The 21,938-nt window shown below is 44.6% G+C and overlaps 1 protein-coding gene and 1 pseudogene across 1 annotated transcript in view; both read right to left on the reverse strand.

Annotated features, from left to right (window-relative positions):
• Positions 1-21,938, reverse strand: part of LOC102837223 (chromosome unknown open reading frame, human C14orf166B) — a 61,788-nt gene that overhangs the window by 31,713 nt on the left and 8,137 nt on the right. Inside the window, exons 4-5 of the mRNA XM_006864791.1 lie at positions 8,135-8,242; positions 6,587-6,683 (exon numbers count right to left, since the gene is read on the reverse strand). Coding sequence (XP_006864853.1) covers positions 6,587-6,683; positions 8,135-8,242 — 205 coding nt within the window. The remainder of the gene's footprint in view (positions 1-6,586; positions 6,684-8,134; positions 8,243-21,938) is intronic.
• Positions 13,467-16,842, reverse strand: LOC102823342 (annotated as a pseudogene).

Genomic DNA, 21,938 nt, shown 5'->3' on the forward strand with positions numbered 1-21,938 from the left:
ATCATTGATGGACTCGGGGGTGGCAGCGGTGGTGAGGTTGGCCCAGGATCGAGCATTGTTTCGTTCTGCTGTGCATGGGGTCGCTATGAGTCGGTTTCGACTCGATGGCACCTGACAACAACAAGCCTTCCCAGAAGCACTCTTGTCAATTTACACCTTGTCAGAAGGCCAGTCTCGGCATTCTCAAGTAACTTAAATATTGTTCTTTTATTATTATTATTATTATTTAAGGTTTTTATTGCAGATTGAGTAAAAGTTTACAGGGCAGATCATCAGTTTTACATTCAACAAGTCATACACCTTGTTTCATTACAATGATAATAATCCCCTCCATGTGCTGTCAATTACCAGTGTTTCCCTCTATTCACTTTAGCTTTAAAAAAAAAAAACAAAAAAAAAAACAACCCACTCAGACGTATATAATAATTGACACCACCAAAGGGCACATTCTGAAAGTCTGCCTCCTAGCTGCCAACTCTCAGTCCCTCTCTCTTCCATGAATCTAGAGTCCTCAGCTCCTTCCTCTCTCCATGTCTCCATCTCTGCCTCCATCTCTGGTGTCGCTGCTTCTCTGGATAAGGTCCCGCATTCCACTTGTGCTCTTCTCCCTTGATGATCCTAGGTTCATCTGTTTCTGGACTGCAAGATTAACCGCTCTCGTTTTTGTTACAAAACTTCTACCTTTACAATTGTGACAGTCACTATTAATCATGATCACAATTACTCATTATTGAATCATAAGAATCTTATCCCCATCTCTTTTAACCAGACCCATCTAGACAGATACTATTCTTTTTAAATGTTCCAATATGTTTCATAACATTGTCTTCATTACTCTGGCCTTTTCTTGCATAAAAGACTGGTGGGAAAAGTTCATTGTGCTTATTGTCCATAATGCTTTTGGCATCGTTCAAGTGAAAAAGCTTGATGAGGCCAAGATGTTTGCTTAAAACTGAAAATGCTGAACCATGTGAGATCTCAACTTCAGTAGCTCTCACACCAATAGTAATAGTCCAGCCATCTTCCTTTAGTTTCTAGACTTCAGCCGGTTTCTTCACTTGTTGATGTTGATGGCCTTTCCTATTTTGGCTTGTCTTTGAGATCTTCCAGACTTTCCTGAAAATGCTTGATCCATTTAGAAACTGTTGCTTTAGGTGGGTCAACATTTCCATAAGCTTGTTGCAAAGTTTCATTGATCAGGAGAGATGTTCACTTGAGTTTTTGTTAAAAAATCTGATATTCGCCCTAACCTAGAAATTGTTTTTTTTCCATGGCACAAAAATATCCTTTATCTGAAGGCACTGTTATGTGACTCAGACACGTGTATTACTGAGAGAATTTGTCTGCAGTCACCAACTGATTGTCTGTATTAATGATGGTAAAAGTTGGAGCTGTTGTAGCAATACTTTTTGACTCACCCTCATACAAACTGTGAGGTTTTACACTTGTGTCAAAGGATAGAGAAAAAGTTTCATTGCAAGGAAATCCTCACTTAAGCTTCCATGAGCCACAAGCATTTAAAACCATGAACCTTTAGCCGGTCATCCTTAGCCAGTCTAGTCTCTACAAGGAACTGGTGGATGTTTTTGCACTGGTTACCCTGTAGCTGAATTACTTCTTTTTTTTTTTTTTTTTATAAATCAATAGCAACTTTAACAACTCTTTCCTCTCTTTTTATACGTTTTAAGATTAAAAAGAAAGACCCAACAGTATAAAGTCCTTAACGTGTTATGTTATTTATGGACAGCCTTTTAGGGAAGTAGATAAAAATGTTGCAGAATAAACACATGAATGCTTTGGAGGCATTTGAACCATGTTTCTTAAAAAAAAAAAAAAAAAAGGAAGAAAAATCGCAGATCATTTCATACCCAAATGTTGTTGTTGTGAAGTGCCGTTGCAATGATTCTCATAGAGACCCTGTATAGGGTTTCCAAGGTGCAGCTGGTGTGTTTGAACCATTGACCTTGCAGTTCAAACTGACCTTGCAGTCCAGTGCACTATCTTGTAGTGCCACACCAGGACTAGTTGACCATTATGCTCTGAAATGCTTAGAGGACAAAAAGTCCAACAGTTCATTTCCCAGTGAACTGAACACAGAAGAAATAGGCCCAGGAGGGTCAGAGAGTGTGTGTGCTTATACTCACACATACCTGTACATACACACTCAGCCTCACACAGGCACCCCGCAGTGGGGAAGAACCAGACTCTCTGCTCATATGATGAGGTCAGCTAGTGCCTGAAATCTGATGACGTGAACTTTCCTGCCTATTGGACACTAGGACCAGGCTGTCCAGCACAAAAGCTCTTTGTGTGGATGATGGATTTCCTGGAAAAAAACTGCCCAAAACTTCCTCATTGGGCCACCCGAGTCTCTGGGCAACATCTGTGTTGATTTGGGACTAGAGGTAGACTTTGTCTAGAATTGCTGACTTTATCATTGTAGATGCATGGTAGCTCTGGAAGTTACTTCTTTTTTTGAATTACTTCTTCATATTCTGGATGCTCAATTACAGTACCATTGCAGACAAATTTCTTCTTAAATGCCTTCACCAGTTTCTTTTTATCATGATTATCAGTGATCCCTTGGGCAGTAGCCTTTCTGTCAATTCTCTGTTGAATTCTTACATGGATATAATCCTCTATCACAGCTGGAAGCAGGTCATCGCCTTTACTTGCATCAGGAAAGGGGTTGAAAGAGTGGAGGTTCTAGATAGCAGGCATATGATACACTTCTCTCTCCTTCGTGGAGACAACCTGCAGCAGGTGGTGATGGGAGGAGGAAGGCAGAAGGGATCCAGGAGCAGATCCCTGAGTTCTCGACGTCAACTCAGTGACTAGGCTAAAGATTTTCTTTTTGTACCATCTTTTTCTTTACCAGCTTTTTGAGAATTAAGAAATGTTTCAATTAATTCTGGACGATCTAAATGTTCTTTAGCTTACTTGTGTTAGCAGCACTTCTGCCTCCACCTCCAGTACTCTTTGTACCACAGATTCTATAGGTTTAGCCTCGACTTTTTTACTTTTCCATTCTGTTTCTTTTCCATTTTTTTGCAATTTAGTTTTATTGGAGGTCATTTTTTTATGGCAGACTTGAAGAGCTATTATTCAGTCTCTGAGCTGCTCCGGCTCCGACTCCCAGGTCCATGGCGTCTCAATCTTGGGCTCTGTATGCCTCCAGCTCAAGCCACATCCAAAAGTCCCGTTGGTTCTTGAGCACATACTGCCTCCTGAAATGACTGAACACTGATGAATTCTCTGTATTCCTTCCATCTTCCCATGGTATTTCCAGCACAGCCCGAGGCCTGACTTTTCCCCTTCTGTTTGTTCTATTTGAGAAATGCTGAGCATGTTCTTCTCTTCAGGTTTCCTAACTCCAGGGCTCTGCATATTTCATTATAAAACTTTACTTTGTCTTTTCGAGCCACCCTTTGGAATCTTCTGTTCAGCTTTTGGCATCATTATTTTTACCATTTTTGGATCTTGGCTGAAAGTAGAGAAAACCAGGAAGATGTTTACCTGTGTTTTATTGACTTTATAAAGACATTCGACTGTATGGATCATAACAAATTATTGATAACATTGCAAAGAATGGGAATTCCAGAATATTTCATTGTGCTCACGCAGAACCTGAACATAGACCAAGAGGAAGTTATTGGAATAGGACTCATGGGATACTGTTCAGAGAATACTGCATGGTTCACAATCAAGAACGGTATGTGTCAGGTTTATCTTTTTATCATATTTATTCAGTTTGTATGCTGAGCAAATATGCTGGAAAGCTGGGCTATCTGAAAAAGAATGTGACATCAGGATTGAAGACAACTCATGAACAACCTTTGATATGCAGATTGCACAACTTGCTGGCTGAAATTGAAGAGGACTTGAAGTATTTATTTATGAAGATCAAAGACTACAGTCTTCAGTATGAATTACACCTCAGCATAAAGAAAACAAAACTCCTCACAACTGGACCAGTAAGCAACATCATGATAAACACAGAAAAGATTAAAGTTAAGAATTTAATTTTACTTGGATCCACCAACAATGTACATAGAAGCAGCAGTCCAAAAAATCAAATGAGGTGATAATGCCCTGCACAAATCTACTACAAAAGTCCTCTAAAGTTTTAAAAAGTAAAGATATAACTTTGAGGACTAAAGAGTGCCTGACTGAAGCCTTGCTGTTTTTAATCGCCTCATATGTGTGTGAAAATTGAATAATGAATAAGAAAGAGTGAAGAATAGCTGCTGCTTTTGAATTATGATGTTAGCAGTAAGTGTTGAATACACCAAGTACTTCCAAAAGAACGAAGAAATCTGTCTTGGAAGAATAACAACCAGAACATTCCTTGGAAGTTCATCTTATGTACTTTGGACATGTTATCAGAAGAGGACAGTTCCTGGAGAAGGACATCATGCTTGGTAGAGTAAGAGGGTCAGCAGAAAAGAGAAAAACCATCAAGGAGATGGATTGACACAGTGGTTACAAAAGTGGGCTTAACCAGCAGGAAAAATCCAAAACAAAAATGGCAGTATGATTGGCTACTACAAGAACAAGCAAGTTGTTTGCTGGGGAGTCATCAAGGCAAGCAATCAAGCCCCTCCAGGACAAATCCCCCTCCAAGACTAAAACTCAAAGGGAACACATAAGCAGGCATCTATCTAAGCTTGCTGGCCACCATGTTGGTCTCCTGGTGAGTGGAAGAGGGGGAAAGGTAGCAATGAAGATATGGGCCGAGTTCAACCCTGTTCCATAGACGCCTGTTGACTTGGAGATGAGAGAGAGAAGAGGAGGGATTGGTTGGCCTGAAGTGTGGTGAGACCTGGGGACTCCTGAGCCCATGGACAAGGACATAGCCACAAGGGGGCTGGAGCTGAGAGTGAAGAGCCCAGCTGATGTGAAGTGAGAGGAGACTCACAAGAATGCCCAAAATTGTAGATAGTACCCATTCGACCTGGCTTTGATGGCTTGATGATCAGAACTTGACCAGAAGAAGATTAAAAAAAATTTTTTTTTTCTTTCTGATAAAGGAAACATGTGTAAATCGCTACAATTTGATGAACTTGACCTATACTTATGGATGTAGTAGCTCAAAATACCAACCGAGAGGGAAGGAGTCTTCACACCCAAGATCAATCCCATCTCCTCTGTACACAGGATTGATAAGGACAGGTACCTTAGACACTGACTACCTAAAATGGGATGGCCTATAAAGGCACAAAGTGACCAGATTACAAGTTTTCAAGAGAGAGTTTAGTTTCAGAGTGTGTGGGGGAAGGTAGATGTCTCACTGAATCGTCTTGTCTAGACGGGTCTGGTGAAAGGAGATTCTTATGATTCAATAGTAAGTAATTGTTACTGTGATTGTCACAACTGTAAGGGTAGAGGTTTTGTAACAAAAAGAGAGGAGTAGTTAATCTTATAGTCTAGGAACAGAGAACCCTAGGATCATCAAGGAAGAAGAGCATGAGCAGAATGTGGGATCCTAACCAGAGAAACAGTGATGCCAGAGATGGAGACAGAGATGAGGACATGGAGAAAGAGAGCAATTGAGGACTCCAGACCCATGGAGAGATAGAAAGGCTGTGTGCTGGCAGTCAGGATGTAGACCTTGCAGAATGTGTCCTTTGGTTGTTTAAATTATTATATATTCTTGAGTGTTTTTGTGTACATCTCCCATGCAAAACAAAAACAAAACCAGAGGAAATAGAAGCAAATACTGTTGAATGATGATGCACAGAGGAGATTGTAATCATTACAATGAAATGATGAATGTACAACCTGATGTTCCCCCATGTAAACTATTACTCAGTTCACAATAAAAAGTGGGAAAAAAAAAAAGTGAGCAAGCTTCAACATGGCAATGATTGTGAGACTATTGTCAGAAGAACAAAAAGGTCTGTGTTGGAAAAAGTGTAGCCAGAATGCTTCTTTGAAGCTAGGATGGCCAGACTTCGTCTCCATACTTCGGACATATTGTCAGGAGGGATCAGTCCCTGGAGAAGGACATCATGTTTGGTAAAGTGGAGGGTCAACGAAATGAGGAAGACCCCCAATGAAATGTATGGCAAAGTGGCAGCAGCAATGGGCTCAAGCTTAACAACTGTGAGGATGGCACAGGACTGGGCAGTGTTTCATTCTCTTGTGCATTGGGTCGTTATGAGTCAGAACCAACTCTATGGCACCTAGCAACAACAACAACAACGATGCAGTCTTTTTAAGGAGCTCTGGTAGGGTAGTGGTTAAGCACTTGGCTGCTAACAGAAACATCAATAGTTTGAACCCACTCTGCAGGAGAAACCACTTGTCAATCTGTTCCTGTTAAGATTGTTGTGATGTGCCCTTGAGTCATAGCAACCCTGCATAGGGCTTCTGCGGCTGTAAATCTTTCTCCCCAGGAACGGCTAGTGGATTCAAACTTCCGACCCTGAAGTTAAACAACCCAATGCATAGTCTTGGTGAGCAATTTAAAACTAAGTGCTCCCCGTCCCCCCGCCCCCCACCATAGATATACCTCTGAGCCTCTCAGTTCCTGTTCTTTCCTCCCTGAGATTTCCAACTCTCCCTCCTTATTCCACCAGCTCACCTGAAAGCTTAAGACTCCAGAGTGAAGAGATATCTCTCTGGAGAAACCCTGTGATGATTCCGGCCCCCTCCAAGCCAAGATCATTTTCAGAAATATTCTAAAAGTCAAGAAAACACTGTGTGTGTAAAAACCCCCACCAAAGGGCCCCATTAAGAAATAATGTCAGGGTGGTGTTACTTGAGGACGGTGCTGAGGGGTAGGGTTAGGGTAGGGAGTGGAAGAAAATTGGGAAGATCAAGGTCATGCAAAAAACAGAGAGAAGAGAAGCTGGTAACCAGATTCCACACCTGGGTCTTCTACTGCCTCACTGAGACCCTTGGGCTGGTCTGTTTTCCCCTGAAATTGACTTCACTGACTCTTCACTTTCCTAATTGAGCTTTGGTACTTAAAACAAAACCAAAACAGGAGTCCTGGTATGATGCTGTAGGCTAATGTGCTGGACTGTAAGTTCAGTTTGATTTGACCAGCCACTTCTTGGAAACCCTATACAGGGTTGCTTAGTGTTGGAACTGACTTGACGGCATTTAACAACAACAACTTAAAAATCAAAAACCAATCTCCATAGGGTCAGTTCTAATTCATGGCAACCTTATGTGGTTTAGAGTAGAATTGCACTCCGTAGGATTCTTAATGGCTGTGATCTTTCAGAAGTAGATCACCAGACCATTCTTCTAAGGTGCCTCTGACTAGATTTGAACCACTGACCTTTCAGTTTGTAGCTGAGCACTTAACTGTTTGTACCACCCAGGGACAGCATAACTCAGTTGCTATTGGGTCAGTTCTTACTCGAGGTGACCTAGTGCACTCCCTTAGAGGGTGTCTTATACTGTAATCTTGATGGGAGCAAATAGCCAACCCTTTTCTCTTATGAAGCTGTTCGTGGGTTTGAACTGCTGACCTTTGGGTTAGTGAAAGTGTGTAAAAATTATGCCACCAGGGCTCCTTCCTAATATTTAGATTTGTTATTAAATGCTGTCAAGTCGGTTCTGATCCAGTGACCCTGTATAGCATTTCTGAGGAGCTGCTGGTAAGTTTGAACTGCCGACCTTGCGGTTCAGTGCTTATCCTACAGTGCCACACCAGGACTCCAAATGTAGGCAAGTCGTATTTTATAAAATAATTCCGTGCTTTTATCGTCTTTGAAAAAGTTCACTTTAAGGCAACTATAAGAAGTAAGATAATCTATTTAGGGCAGGGGTGGGGAATGTCATTTGGTCTGGCCCTGCCAAGGCAACCACATTTCCAGCCATTTGGGATTAATTCATTTGGGATGAATTAATTAAAAGTCTGACCAAACGTAGCAGGCAAATTTTGAAGTTGACAGTTTTGTATGGCCCACCAATGATGTTATAAATTTTGGCAGAAAGAGGTTCCCCACCCCTGATTTCCAAACCAGATGGAAATGGGATCCCAGTGTTTTCCCTGGCCACAGGGAGCGTGGTCCCTTCACCAGCTCTGCTAGATGGTGCTCCCCTGAGAAGCCACTTATAGAAGAGCTCAGATGTGGTGGCGGTGGCCGCGGTGGCAGCGGCAGAGAAGGCACAGTACCAGCTCTTGGATGTAGTAGTTCTCATGCAGCATCTGCACCAGGCTCAAGGCTCCTTCCTCCATCATGCAGTTGTCCTCTAGCTCCAGGCTGACAATGGTTGTGTTGGACTTCAGGCACCACAAGGGAAGGGGGAGACAGACATAAAGAGTTGGTTGACGACCTGAACTTGTCCCCTCTCTTGAACAGCCCCATCAAGACAGATTACATGACTAGCAATTACAGAGTAGATAGAAACAAAGAGTCTACTTTTGTGTGTGTGTATCAGTTGGGTTTTTTTGTTTTTTTTTTTAAGTTTCTATTGTGAGTTGAGTGAAAGTTTACAGGGCAGATCATCAGTTTTACATTCAACAAATCATACAACTTGTTTCATTACAATGATTATAATCCCCTCCATGTACCATCACTTAACAGCGTTACTCTGTATTCATGTTAGCTCTCTCTTTAAAAAAAACAACAACAAACACTTAGGCATATACTATAACTGAATGGAATACCTAAAATGGGGCTACAACGTGCCCAGTGAAGGAGGCTTCCTGAGGAGCCTCTGCAATACATAAGACTAGATAGGTGGAAGCCTGAACCACATCTAGATCTTCAGAGATGGGAAATTGCCACTTGAAAGGATTAGCGGACCAGCCTGGAGCAGCTAGAAGAACATACTTCTTGAAAGAAAGACCTACAGGAAAAATACAAAACCATAGAGGCAGACTGACTGTTACTACGAGAACAAGCAAGTTGCTTGCCCAGGAAACATCAAGGCAAGTGGTTGGGTCCCCTCAGTGCAAACCCCCTTCCAAGACTAAGACTCAATACATGCTCTGATTGGTAACTACGCTCATCACCGATAAGGGGAAGTGAGGGAAAATCAGCAATGAAGCAGCGAGCTAAGCCCTACAATGTTCAATAGACTTCTGTGAACCCGGGTGAAGACCTGGTTGGCCAGCAGTGTGGCAACACCTAGGGACTCTTGGGCCCAGAGTCGGTGACATAGCCACAGATGACTAGAGTGGAGAGTGAAGCGTCCAGCTGATAAGAAGAAAGGGCATCTGCACAAGAACACCCACACTTGCAGATAATACCCACTTTATCTGACTTCAATGACTGGATGATCAGAGCTCAACCAGAAAAAGACAGAAGAGGGAAAAAAGCGTAATCTGATACAATTTGATGAACTTGACTTACACCTATGGATGCAGTAGCTCAAAAGAGGGAACAAATCTTTACAGCAAGGATCATTCCCACCCCTTCCATACACAGAGTAGACAGGGATGGGCAACTTGGACATTGGCTACCCAAAATGGGTAGGCTACAAAGGCAAGAAGTGACTGGCTTACAAGCTTTCAAGAGGGAAGCTAGATTCATAGGGCTTGGAGGAAGGTAGAATCTCCACTGAGTAGTATCCAATCTGTCTAGGCGGGGCTGATGAAATGAAATCTGGATGATCTCTTGTGATACAATAGTGAATAATTGTTATCTGGACTGCTTGTGAGGGTTGGAATTGTAAAGGTAGACGTTTTTTAGCAAGGAAGGAAGTGATTAACTTTTCAGCCTAAGAGCGGAGGTCCCTGAGACCATTAAGGGAGAAGAGCGGAGAGCGGGACCCTACCCAGAGAAGCAGTGATGCCTGAGATGGAAGCAGAGACAATAACGTGGAGAGATGGAAGTGTTGGGGTCTTTAGACACAAAGAGGGAGAAGGGCTGTGTGCTGATGACAGGGGGGCATGCTTGTAGTGTATACCCTTTGGTTGGTTGATGATGCATGGAGGGGGTTGTTACCATAGCAATGAAATGATTATACTATAGGATGAATGTAAAACTAATGTTCTCCCATGTAACCTATCACATAATTTACAATAAAACATTAAAAAACAAAACAAAAAACCCCCCACTCAGGCATATATAATAATATACACCACCAAAGGGCACATTCTGAAAGTCTGCCTCCTGGCCACCAGCTCTCAATCCTTCTCTTCCCATGTCCCCATCTCTACTCCATCTCTGGTGTTGCTGCTTCTCTGGATAAGTTCTCACAATCTGCTTTTGCTCTTCTCCCATGATGGTCCTAGGGTCCTCTGTTTCTGGAATGTAAGATTAACTACTCCCCCATTTTTGTTACAAAACTTCTACCTTTACAATTGTGACAGTCTCAATTAGTCATGATAACAATTACTCACTATTGAATCATAAGAATTTTATCCCCATCTCTTTTCACCAGATCCATCTAGATAAGATGAAAACTATTCACTGGGGACTCTATCTTCCCCCACACACTCTTAAACTAAACTCCCTCTTGAAAACTTGTAAGCCAGTCACTTTGTGCCTTTATTGCCCCATCATTTTAGGTAGCCAATGTCTAAGTTGCCCATCCCTATCTACCCTGTGTACAGAGGGGATAGCATTGATACTTGATGTGAAGACTCCTTCCTTGTCTGTTGGCATTTCAAGCTACTACCTCCGTGAGTATAGGTCAAGTTAATAAAATTGTAGCAGTTTACCCTCATTTCCTTTATCAAAAATTGTTTTTCTTCTTTAATCTTCCTCTAGTCAAGTTCTGATTATCAAGCCATTGAGGCTAGGTCAAATGGGTACTATCTGCAAGTTTGGGTATTTTTGTGCATCGCCCCTCACTGCATATCAGCTGGATGCTTCACTCTCAGCTCTAGCCCTCTGTGGCTCTGTCCTTGTCCATGGGCTCAGGTGTCCTCTCAGGTCTCACCATATTTTGGACCAACCAGCCCTTCCTCTTCTCTCATCTCCAGGTCAACAGGAGTCTATGGAACGTGGTTGCCAGCAAGCTTACATGCTTGTTCATGTGTTCTCGTTGAGTTTCAGTCTTAGAGGGGAGTTTGTCACGAAGGAACTTGATTGCTTGCCTTGATGGCTTCCCAGCGAACAACTTGCTTATTCTTGTAGTAGCCAGTCATCCTGCCATTTTTGTTTTGGTGTTTTCCTGATGATCTTTCTTTGAAGATGTATCTTCTGTTCCTCTAGCTGTTCCAGGCTGGTCTGCTTGTCCTTTCTAGTGGGAATGTCCCACCTCAGAAGGTTCTGGATGGGGCTCAGGATTCCATCTAAGGTCCTATACACTGCAAAAATTCTGCAAGAGGCCTATTTTATTGGGCAAGTTGTAGAACTCCTTCCAATCAGTTATATTCCAATCAGTTATAGGCTGAAGACTGATTTACAAACTTTCTTTAATCATGTTTCCCAACATTCCTTTCTATCTCACTCAGTGTCTATTTTATAATAGTAGGCAAGGGAAACCAATATTCATAAGACAGGCAAGTATCTTAGTATTATTTCCCCTCTTCAGACTATGCCTCAATCACAAAGAGGCTACTTTGAGGATTAGGGAGCACTGTCCTGGTGTGGCACTGTGGGTTAATGTGCCAGTCTGCAAAGCCGTTTGAACTGCAAGGTCGGTGGTTCAAGCTCACCAGATGCTCCTTGGAAACCCTATACAGGGACCCTATAGGTTGGAATGGACTCAACGGCACTTAACAACAACAACAACTCAAACCATGAGTCCTGGTGTGGCGCTGTGGGTTAATGCACAGGACTACAAGGTCAATGTGAATCACAGGTCGGTGGTTCAAACCCACAAGCTGCTCCTCAAGAAACACTATACAGGGTCTCTATGAGTCTGAATCGACTCAACAGCACTTAACAGCCCAAGCCATGGTCTTTTCAATCACCTCATATGCATGCAAAAGCTGAAGAAGAATTGCTGTCTTTGAATTATGATGTTGGCAAAAAATATTAAATATACCATGGGCTGCCAGAGAACAATCAATCTATCTTGGAAGAAATACAGCCAGAATGCTCCTTAGAAGCCAGGGTGGTGAGACTTTGTCTCACATAATTTGGATATGTCATCAGAGGGACCAGTCCCTAGAGAGGGACATCATGTTTTGTAAAGTAGAGAACCAACAAAAACGATGCTCAGCGGGATGGACTGACACGGTGGCTGCAACAAAGGGGCTCAATCCTAACCACAACCGTGAGAGTGGTGAAGGACGGAGCAGTGCTCTGCTGTGATACACAGGGTTGCTATAAGTAGGAGCTGGCTTGGTGGCACCTAACAACAACAGATAGGAACAGGAGACCAGCACAGAGAATGAGCCGCCGCAAAGGGCTTTGTTAGGACAACATGCTTTTTCTGGGCACCTCCAGTAAAAGGAAACCCCGGGGAATTTAGAAGAGGGACATTCAATTAAAGCCCTGTAAAGTAATATGTACAAGGATATCCTGAACAGATTTGAACTATTTAGCCCGGAGAAGGGATAACTGATACCTACTCTAGATTAAAGAAAACTTGATACATTAAGTAAAGGTATTTAGCATAAGAGTTCTTGCAAATTGTTAAGCGCCTTCAAGTCAGTTTCTACTCATAGCAACCCTATGTATGACATAATAAAACATTGCCTGATTCTGCGCCATCCTTGCAATTGCTGCTACGCTTGAGCCCATTGTTGCTGCCACTGTGCCAGTCCATCTTATTGGGGGTCTATCTCTTTTCATTGACTTTACCAAGCATTATGTCTTTCTCCAGGGACTGGTCTCTCTTGATAATGTCTGAAGTATGAGAGACAAAGTCTGGCCATCTTGGTTTCTAAGAAGCACTCTGGTTATACTTCATCCAATGCGTGTTCTTCTGGCAGTCCATAGTACTTTTAATAATCTTCTCCAACACCCTAACTCAAATACATAATTCTGTGGTTTTCCCTATTCAAGGAGGGCCTCTAAAACAGCACTTTATCTTTTTTCCTTCAGAGGCCTTTGTTTTAGCTATCTGGCATTTTCTTTTTCTTTTTTAAACAGGAAACTGCCTCAAGCCTTCTTTTTTAACAACAACATAAGCACTTTATTTTTTCATGAAGCGTCTTAGTTTTTTAGTATCACAATGGAATGATGAGAAAACAAACACAACGAAAATATGAGTCTTTGCAAGTATCTGACAAAGAGCAGAGACTTCAAGGCAATTGGGGGAGGGGGATTTGACAGAATTGTCCTGTCTCTCCTGGGCCAGCGAGGGTGGGAGGTGGAATGGTGAGAAGGTGCCATTTCATCAGTTGTCCTTGGCGTCTCTGTCTCATGACTGATACCCCATGTTCCGTGTGGACCTCCCTGGTGTCTGGCCACATGACCCTCTGCCTGCTCCCCACACCCTGGAAGCGGAACTCCAACCAGGACAGCAGGAGAGGAGTTGCGGAGAGGTGGGGGCAGGCAATGCTGCTCAAGGTGAAAGGCTCCACGGTGTGGTGAGACGTTTCTGGGAGACGTGTGTGGTGGGAGTGCAGGCGGCAGCGGCAGGTGGTCAGCAGGCTGGGCCTAGAGCTTCACAGTGCCAGGGGGCAGGCTGTCATTGCAGAGTCTGTAGTAGCGCAGGTCATTGACCAGCCTATGCACATTCTGGGTGAACGAGGGCAGGTCCCGATCCATCTTGAAATTCCGCCCCAGCACGTTTTTCTGGTTGGCATCCACACCATCGCAGCTGGTCAGGAACTCTGGGAGAAAGGCAGCAAAGAAGCCATTAAAGTCGATCGAGGCCATGTTGTAGACAGCAATGCCAATCTCCTCCTGCAGAAGGTCGTGGGACTTGTGGACCAGGACCTGGAGCAGCACATTCACAAACTGGAACAACATGGTGGTCCGGAAGATCTTCTTGTGGTACAGCTTCTGCTTGGTGTTAAGAGTCTCCAAGTAGAAGAGGTTCTGTTTAAACAGGTGGATGTCAGGCTGGAGAAAGGACTGTCCAAAAGCCTGCATGATGGCACTGAATTGGGGTTCGTTCTCCATCTGCTCCTCGGCAATCCCCCTCTGGACACTGGCCAACACAGTGGACTTGAAGAAATATCTCCAATTGTGATGGAGTGTCCGGAAAAGGAGCTCAAACAGCTCAGCCTTCACATCAGGGGAAGAACGCTCAGCAATGATGGGGTACACTTGCTCCATGCACAGGGAAATGATGCTGGGAAGGAAGGGCTTGAACACCTGGACCGGCTCCTGGACCACTACCTGCAAGATCTTCAAGAACTTCTCTACCACCCGACAGCCCGTGCTGCCTTCGTGCAGGGTGCTCTCAGCCAGTTGTTTTCTGGTGAACATATTGAGGAAAGTCTGAATGATCTGTTCGGTAAAAGACATGCCTATCTGTACTCTAAGACCTCGGAACAGGGTAAGGAAGAAGCTCAGCATCTCATCAGTCACATCTGACTGATGGATGAAAGCCGGAAAGAGGGCCAGGGAGACCTGAACTAACTCCTGCAATGACTGGTAGCAAATCTGCTGGGACTTGGTGGACTCCCCAGAGATATTCTCCACGATGTCTTCTAAGACACTAAGTGTCTGGTGAATAATCACTTTGGTGTCATCCGGTGGCACCTTCCTCTATGGAGCGACAGCACTGGATTTCAGGTTGCGATAGTCTCGGGAGAGCGCGGAGATGAGGCTGGCATGGTTGATAGAGCGCACAGGCCACTGCTGCTCATTCTCTGGAAGGTTTGGCCATGGAAGCAGCAGGATGTTAGACAGGGCTCGGCACACCAACACCTGAGCCTTGTCAACCAGCCGCTGGGCAGAGGCATCAGTGATTCTGTTGAACACTTTCTGTACTGCAGGGATGCTGATCAGGAAGACGGGGTGCACAGTGGTGGCAAGCGAGACCAAAAGGTGGCATGCAGATAGCAGCAATTTGTCTTGGACCTTGGTGCTGATGAGAGGTGTGATTGCATCCATGGTAGTGGAGATCAGAGAAACAAACTGCTGAGTGTTCTGCCGATGAGCTTCACTGTAATACTGTGCTAACCAGTGAGAGTAAGCCTGGAGAGCAGCCAGGGACTGAGCATGCACATCAATGAGGTCAGCTTTCAGTACTGATGGCACAGCAGTCTCAATGTTGTACAGTTTTATCTGCGATCCATATAGAGTGACTTTGACCAATCTCTCCACGACAGTGAGGGCATCATCGAACCGTGCAGCAAACACATCACCGATAAAGTACTCGGCTAAGCGGCCCACGGCCTGCAGCAGGGAGCTCAAATCTCTCAGGGAACAGTGCAATCGTCGGCAGTCATTCTCCGCTGTGATGTTCAACCTGTGCCCTGACCCTGAAGTAACTATAAACTGCTGTAACCCCAGATAAACTTCTAAATTGTCTTGAAGAACTGGGAACAGTGTTGAGAAGGCGTGGGTGGGAAGGAGCTCCATCACTTTGGCCACCACCTCCAGGCTCTGGCGTAAGTACCGCTGCCACTCTGTCTGATCATCATCCAGAGTCTCATCATCCAGTTTCTCCAACTGGGCCTGGTTGTATCTGAACTGGATTCGATTCAACACCTCTGTGAGCAAGAGGACCAGGGCATCTTCGTACCTGTTAAGAACTGCTTCCTTGTCTCCCAGACAACTTTTAATTTTACTTGTCAGATAGTCCAAAAAGAGTGTCCAGATATCCAAACAAGAGAAGTAACCTTCATGAGTAGGCTGATGAAATGTATACTTGAACAAAAGTGTCAGAAACTCCACCACAGGGAACTGAGAGTAGGACTCTATTCTTCTCAGGCGAACACTCACAAAGAGCCGGAGAAAGTCAGTAACCTTCTCAATGTAGCTCTCATCCAGCTCTTCCAGTCTGCTCTTCACCGTGTGGGCATTGCGCTCCTTGGTGATTTTCTGCAGGAGGTAGAACGTCTGCTGGAACATCCGCAGTAAGTACTCCTCAAATTCCATAGGCACACAGTTCTTAGACATAAGTTCATTGATGCAGGACATGGCCAGAACTCCAAGCCGGCCACGCTCCTGACCCAAGACACAGTTCTGGCTGCTGCCGTTAACTGATGCCATCTTTCTGGCCCGGATGTCACAGCCAAAGCGTGCAAAGTGGAAGATGGTGGTAAGGAGGGATGGGGTGATGCTGGCCGATAGAGGAATCCAACTGAAGAGATGAGCCAAGCACTCCAAGGCCAGAGAAGAGATATACTCACTCTCCACATCAAGGATGGGGATTGGCTGATTCAACAGTTTGGCTGAACTGGGACTCTGCAACAGGTTACTAAGTAGGTCATCACTTTCTCCTGAAGTTGGGGATGGTGGTGGAGTAGCGGCAGTAACACTGTGTTTGTCCCAGACGGTCTCCAAGATACCTGTCAGTAGCCCGAGCAAGGTCTGCACCTGCTCCAGCTGCTGCTTTCGCAACTCTTCTTTCAGAGCCACACTGAGGTCTTCACGAGGACAAGTCAGCTCCTCCGAAGTTGTCTTCAGCATGATCAACCCAAGGGGAGTTGTCACAGGGGACTGGATCAACTGTAAAATGTTAGTAAAGAAGGTTATGGTAGAACATGGGCCAATCTTGACGGCCAATATCAACAATGACTTTACAAAGCTTGTTCCGGATAAAGTAAGGTAAGGTTTTATGGTGAGCCAAAAGAAGTTTGGGCAAGCAGCTACGGATTTCCATCTTATCCTGAGATGGGACCCCAAGCCACATTTTATTGATCAGATTCTCAAAAACCGTTAAACTGTACATCATTACATAATCATTCCTAGTGCCGGAAAGAAAATATAGGCAGAATCTCCAGGCTCCTATCTGCTGGGCAAAGTTATTAAGAAGCTCCTCTATCTCACGCTTTCTCTCATCGGTTGTACAATCATGGAAAAACTCTGTCATCAGACTTTCCAATGCCCTGAGGGAGGCTTCTTCAGATGCCATAGTGGCCAGGGGAAGGGGCGGCTCAGGTGAGCTGGCTCTCCGCTTCGGACACGTCCCGCTCGCACAGTTCAGGTCATGGTCCCAGCAGGTTCGAAAAGACCCCCGCCAACGCAAAGAAAATCCCCTCCCCACCCGGGCCCCGCGGGGACCTTTTAAAAAGATCGTGGCCCCCCCGGCCCGCCTCATCTGGGGCCCCCACGACAATTCATCCAGACCCGCCCGTCCCTTCTCAAGGAAACTGAAAAAGCAGGAAACGAAGCTCGGAGGCCCATCAGGAGGGCAGTGGTCCGGGTCCCCCGCCCGGGCCCGACCCCCCGAAGGGGAGGCTGCGGGCCCAGGCGGCGGCGGGCCCGACCCCGGCCCGGAGGCTGATGGGGCGGAGGCAGAAAGGGGCCTCGGCGACGCAGCCGGGCGTTCGGATTAAGGGAGAGGCCCAAGGGCCCGCGCTGTGCTCGCCACTTGAGCCCACACGGCAGCTGCTGCCGCCGCCCCCCAGAGCATCCCTACGCGCGCCCGCCTGCCTCGGAGTCGCCGCTCGCGCTGCGCTACAGCCCCCGACCCTCAAGCCTTCTTGAAAGGCGCTGCACTTAAATCTTAAATAAACAGTTACTCAAACTGGCCTCTATTTCCATTAGGAATAAAATGAAAATTATTTGCATCCTTCCCCCAAACCATTTGCAGCCTAGTCGATTCTGATTCTTGACAACACTGTGTATGCCAGAGTAAAACTGCATGCTACACTTTTTCTTTCTTTTTTTTTTTTTTAATTTAAGGTTTTTATTGTGGATTGAGTGAAAGTTTACAGGGCATATCATCAGTTTCACATTCAACAATTCATATAACTTGTTTCATTACATTGATTATAATTCCCTCCATATACCATCAGTTAAAAGTATTTCTCTTTATCTACTTTAGCTTTTTTTAAAAAAACAATGCCACACTTTTTCAATGGGTGGTTTTTAGGAAGTAGTTTGCCAGACCTTTCTCCCGAGGTATCTCTGGGTGGGCTTGAACTTCTAATCTTTTGGTTAATAGCCTAGCATGTCAACCATTTGCACCAACTAGGGAGCTCAGTGATTGAATTCTCGCCTTCCATGTGGGAGAATTGTGTTCAATTCCCTGCCACTGCACCCTCCCATCTGTCAGTGGAGGCTTGCATGTTGCTGAGCAGTTGCCAGCGGAGTTTCCAGATTATGGCAGACTAGAAAGAAAGGCTGGAATCTACTTCTGAAAATCAGCCAATGAAGACCTTGCGGCTCACAGCCTCTAATCAGCAGCCAATCTTGGGGGTGACACAGGACTAGTTAGCATTAGTTTGTGTGCATGAGGTTGCCACAGTTGGGGGCTGACTCCACAGTTGTTGTTGTTAGGTGCCATCAAGTCGGTACCAACTCATAGCGACCCTATGCACAACAGAATGAAACACTGCCCGGTTCTGGGCCAACCTTACAATTGTTGACATGCTTGAGCCCATTGATGCTGCCACTTTATCAATCCATCTTGCTGGGGGTCTTCCTCTTTTTTTTCTGACCTTCCACCTTACCAAACATGATATCCTCCTCCAGCAACTGGTCCCTCCTGACAATATGTCCAAAATATGAGAGACAAAGTTTGACCATCCTGGCCTCCAAGGAGCACTCTGGCTGCACTTCTTCCAACACAGACCTGTTTGTTCTTTTGGCACTTTCATTATTCTCCTCCAACACCATAACTCAAAAGCATAACTCCTGTCTTCCTTATTCATTGTCCAGCTTTCACATGAGGTTATTGAAAATACCATGGCTTGGGTCAGGCACACCTTAGTCCTCAATCTGACATTTAGCTCTTTAACACTTTAAAAAGGACTCGTGCAGCAGATTTGCCTAATGCAGTATGTCGTTTGATTTCTTGACTGCTGCTTCCATGAGTGTTCATAGTTGATCCAAGAAGAATGAAATCCTTGACAACTTCAATCTTTTCTCCGCTGATAAGAACGTTGTTTATTGGTCCAGTGGTGAGGATATTTGTTTTCTTTGCATTGAAATGCAATCCATACCGAAGGCTGTGCGCTTTGATCTTCATCAGTAAGTATTTTAAGTCTTCTTGACTTTCAGCTGCATATTGCAGGTTGTTAATGAGTCTTCCTCCAATCCTGATGCCACGTTTTTCTTCATAGAACCCAGCTTCTCAGATTATTTTCTCAGCATACAGATTGAATAAGTATGGTGAAAGAATACAACCCTGTCGCATACCTTTCTTAATTTTAAACCATTCAGTGTTCCTATGTTCTGTTCAAACAACTGCCTCTTGGTCCATGTACAGATTCCTCATGAGAACAATTAAGTGTTCTGGAATATTCATACTTCATAATGTTGTCATGATCCACATAATCAAAAGTCTTTTCGTAGTTGGTAAAGGAAGAAAGCAAAAATTCATTAAGAAGACTGGTTCTGGTTTGGGCACCTGCAGAGACAGCCAGCTAGGAAAGGCTCCATGGAGGAGGGATTGAAAACCCATAGAAGCTGCGCTCACGGAATACCACCAGAGCTCTGGATCTACCATAAGGTCCAGGACATCAGTTTCCCGCACTCACAAGTGAAAAAAATCATGATATAAAGGAAAATACTGTGAGTTAGGAATCCCTGGAGACCGGACTCCCTCTGTGGCCACCCCGCCTGAGTGGAGTTCAGAGGGCGGGGCTACAGCCAGACCAGCACAAGGAACTGGCCTTAAAAGTGGTGCGGTGACATTTGCAAAAGGAGGTGCGGGGGATTCTACACAATTTCCCCCTCCTATTCCCTGTTGCACCTTCTTTTCCCAGCCTGGATGCCTTCGGGTAGGTGAGTGTGCACACCCCCCACAAAAAAAGTCCAGTGCTGACCCCAAACTTTTCCCACTGTACAGAGAGAAAGAGCTTGGTGGTTATTTATATCATCAGCCTCGGGGTCACAGCCCTAAAATTAATTTGTGCAGGACCTTTTACTTTCTTCATTAAGAAGATAAGAAGGAAATGATCAAAATGGATGTCAGAAGAGACACTGAAACTTGCTCTCCAGCATAGAGATGCTAAAGCAAATGGAAGAAATGAGTAGATACAAGAACTGAAAAGAAAATTTCAAAGGTCAGGTCAAGAAGATGAAGTCAAATATTACAACGAAATGTGCAAAGATCTGGAGTCAGAGAACCAAAAGGGAAGAACACGCTCAGCATTTCTCAAGCTGGGGGAACTGAAGAAAAAATTCAAGCCTCGACTTTCGTTATTGAAGGATTCTCTGGGCAAATTATTGAATGATGCAGAAAGTACCAAGAGAAGACGGAAGGAATAGAGAGTCACTGTACCATAAGGAAATGGTTGATGTTCAGTCATTTCAAGAGGTAGCATATGATCGAGAGACAATCATACTGCAGGAAAAAGTCCAAGGTGCATTGAAGGATTTAGCAAAGAACAAGGCACCGGGATCTGATGGAATAAAAATTGAAATATTTCAAGAAAGTGAGACGCGACTGGAGGCACTCACTCATCTATGCCAAGAAATTTGGAAAACAACTATCTGGCTGGCTGATTGGAAAAGATCCATATTTGTGCCCATTCCAAAGAGAGGTGACCCAATGGAATGCAGAAATCATTGGACAATATCTATGATATCCCATGCGAGTAAAGTTTTACTAAAGGAGCTCTGGTAGCATAGTGGTTACGAATCGGGCTGCGAACCTTAAGGTCAGTGGTTTGAAACTACCAGCTGCTCCGCGGGAGAAAGATGAGGCTTTCTACTCCCGTAAAGATTTACACCCTCGGAAACCCTATACAGGGTCGCTATGGGTCGGAACCGACTCGATGGCACATAACAACAACAACAAAGGTAATACAGAAACAGCTACAACCATACATTGACAGAGAACTTCCAGAGGTTCAAGCTGGATTCAGAAGAGGCCGTGGAATGAGGGATGTCATTGCTGATGTCCAATGGGTCTTGGCTGAAAGTAAAGAATATCAGAAAGATGTTCACTTGTGCTTTATTGACACCACAGTAGCTAACACCAAAACCCCTTTTCCAGAACAGAAAGGTAAGAGAACAAGCAAATCTTTGGACACAATGAGTGAAGTAATCAGTATGGAGCTCTGGTGGCTGTTTCCCCTACCGAGAAAAAGGACAATGTGGCTGTGTTGTGGGATGGCTTCCCAGGGGCTTCATGGGATATCTTCTGATCTCGACTCTCCAGGCAACATTCCCTGGTGCTCAAAGGCAGGGGAGATGGCTCCAGTGATCTCCCAACTCCTCAGAGGCCTCAAAGTCTAGGTGTTATTCCATAGTGCCTGAAACCCCAGGTTGCATTACCACTTCAGGTCATCCTAGTGACTGCCAAATCCATCCACAGTCATGTCAGATGAGCCAGTTATCTCCTTGTCACTCTCTGTGCTGACTGCTGAACAACCAACCAAATCCAAGGGCATGGCGCTCGTTCAGAGAGGACCAGATACAAAGAGGATGGAACATGATCCTCCCTATCAGGGTGCCTGTCATCTAAGCCAAGGAAACACAAACAGAATGAATGAAATGGTATGGGGGGCCAACAGCAGTTCATTTTCAACACCAGAATATCACAATGATTAACTGTGTAATGAATAATACAGAGAATTAGAGGAGAAACTCCCTGAAGACAGAAACTGCTATTACTAAAGAAACCCAGTGGTCCAAGCCCTAAGAGGAGCTCCTTATTATCCATTGTTTGCATGGCGCTCATGAGGTAATGGTGTGTCCCAAACACTTTGTTAATTGGTATTCAGGCCTCAGTGCCCTTCACGATGGCTCTGTTCCTTTTCTACTCTTCCCTCCATGCTTCCGACTCCAGAAAAATCTTACATTTCATGTAACTTCCTGATGAGCATGTGCTACCTAATTGCCACCCCAAAAGGAGCCAAAGTGATTTTACTGTTTATCTTCCCAACTGACAGTGTAGTGCTGATCTACGATTGTTACATTTTCGGGGGGGGTGTAAGCATGTGTAAGTGAGTGGGGTTAGTTTTGTACGTAAACATTGTAATCATCTAAAGCTATAATGACTCCTACGTTGAGACCTGGTTTGGCCATGCCAACTCAAGAGGTGACATCACTCCT

The sequence above is a fragment of the Chrysochloris asiatica genome, unplaced genomic scaffold, assembly GCF_000296735.1.
Source record: "Chrysochloris asiatica unplaced genomic scaffold, ChrAsi1.0 scaffold00070, whole genome shotgun sequence".
In the NCBI taxonomy this organism is placed as follows: Eukaryota; Metazoa; Chordata; class Mammalia; order Afrosoricida; family Chrysochloridae; genus Chrysochloris; species Chrysochloris asiatica.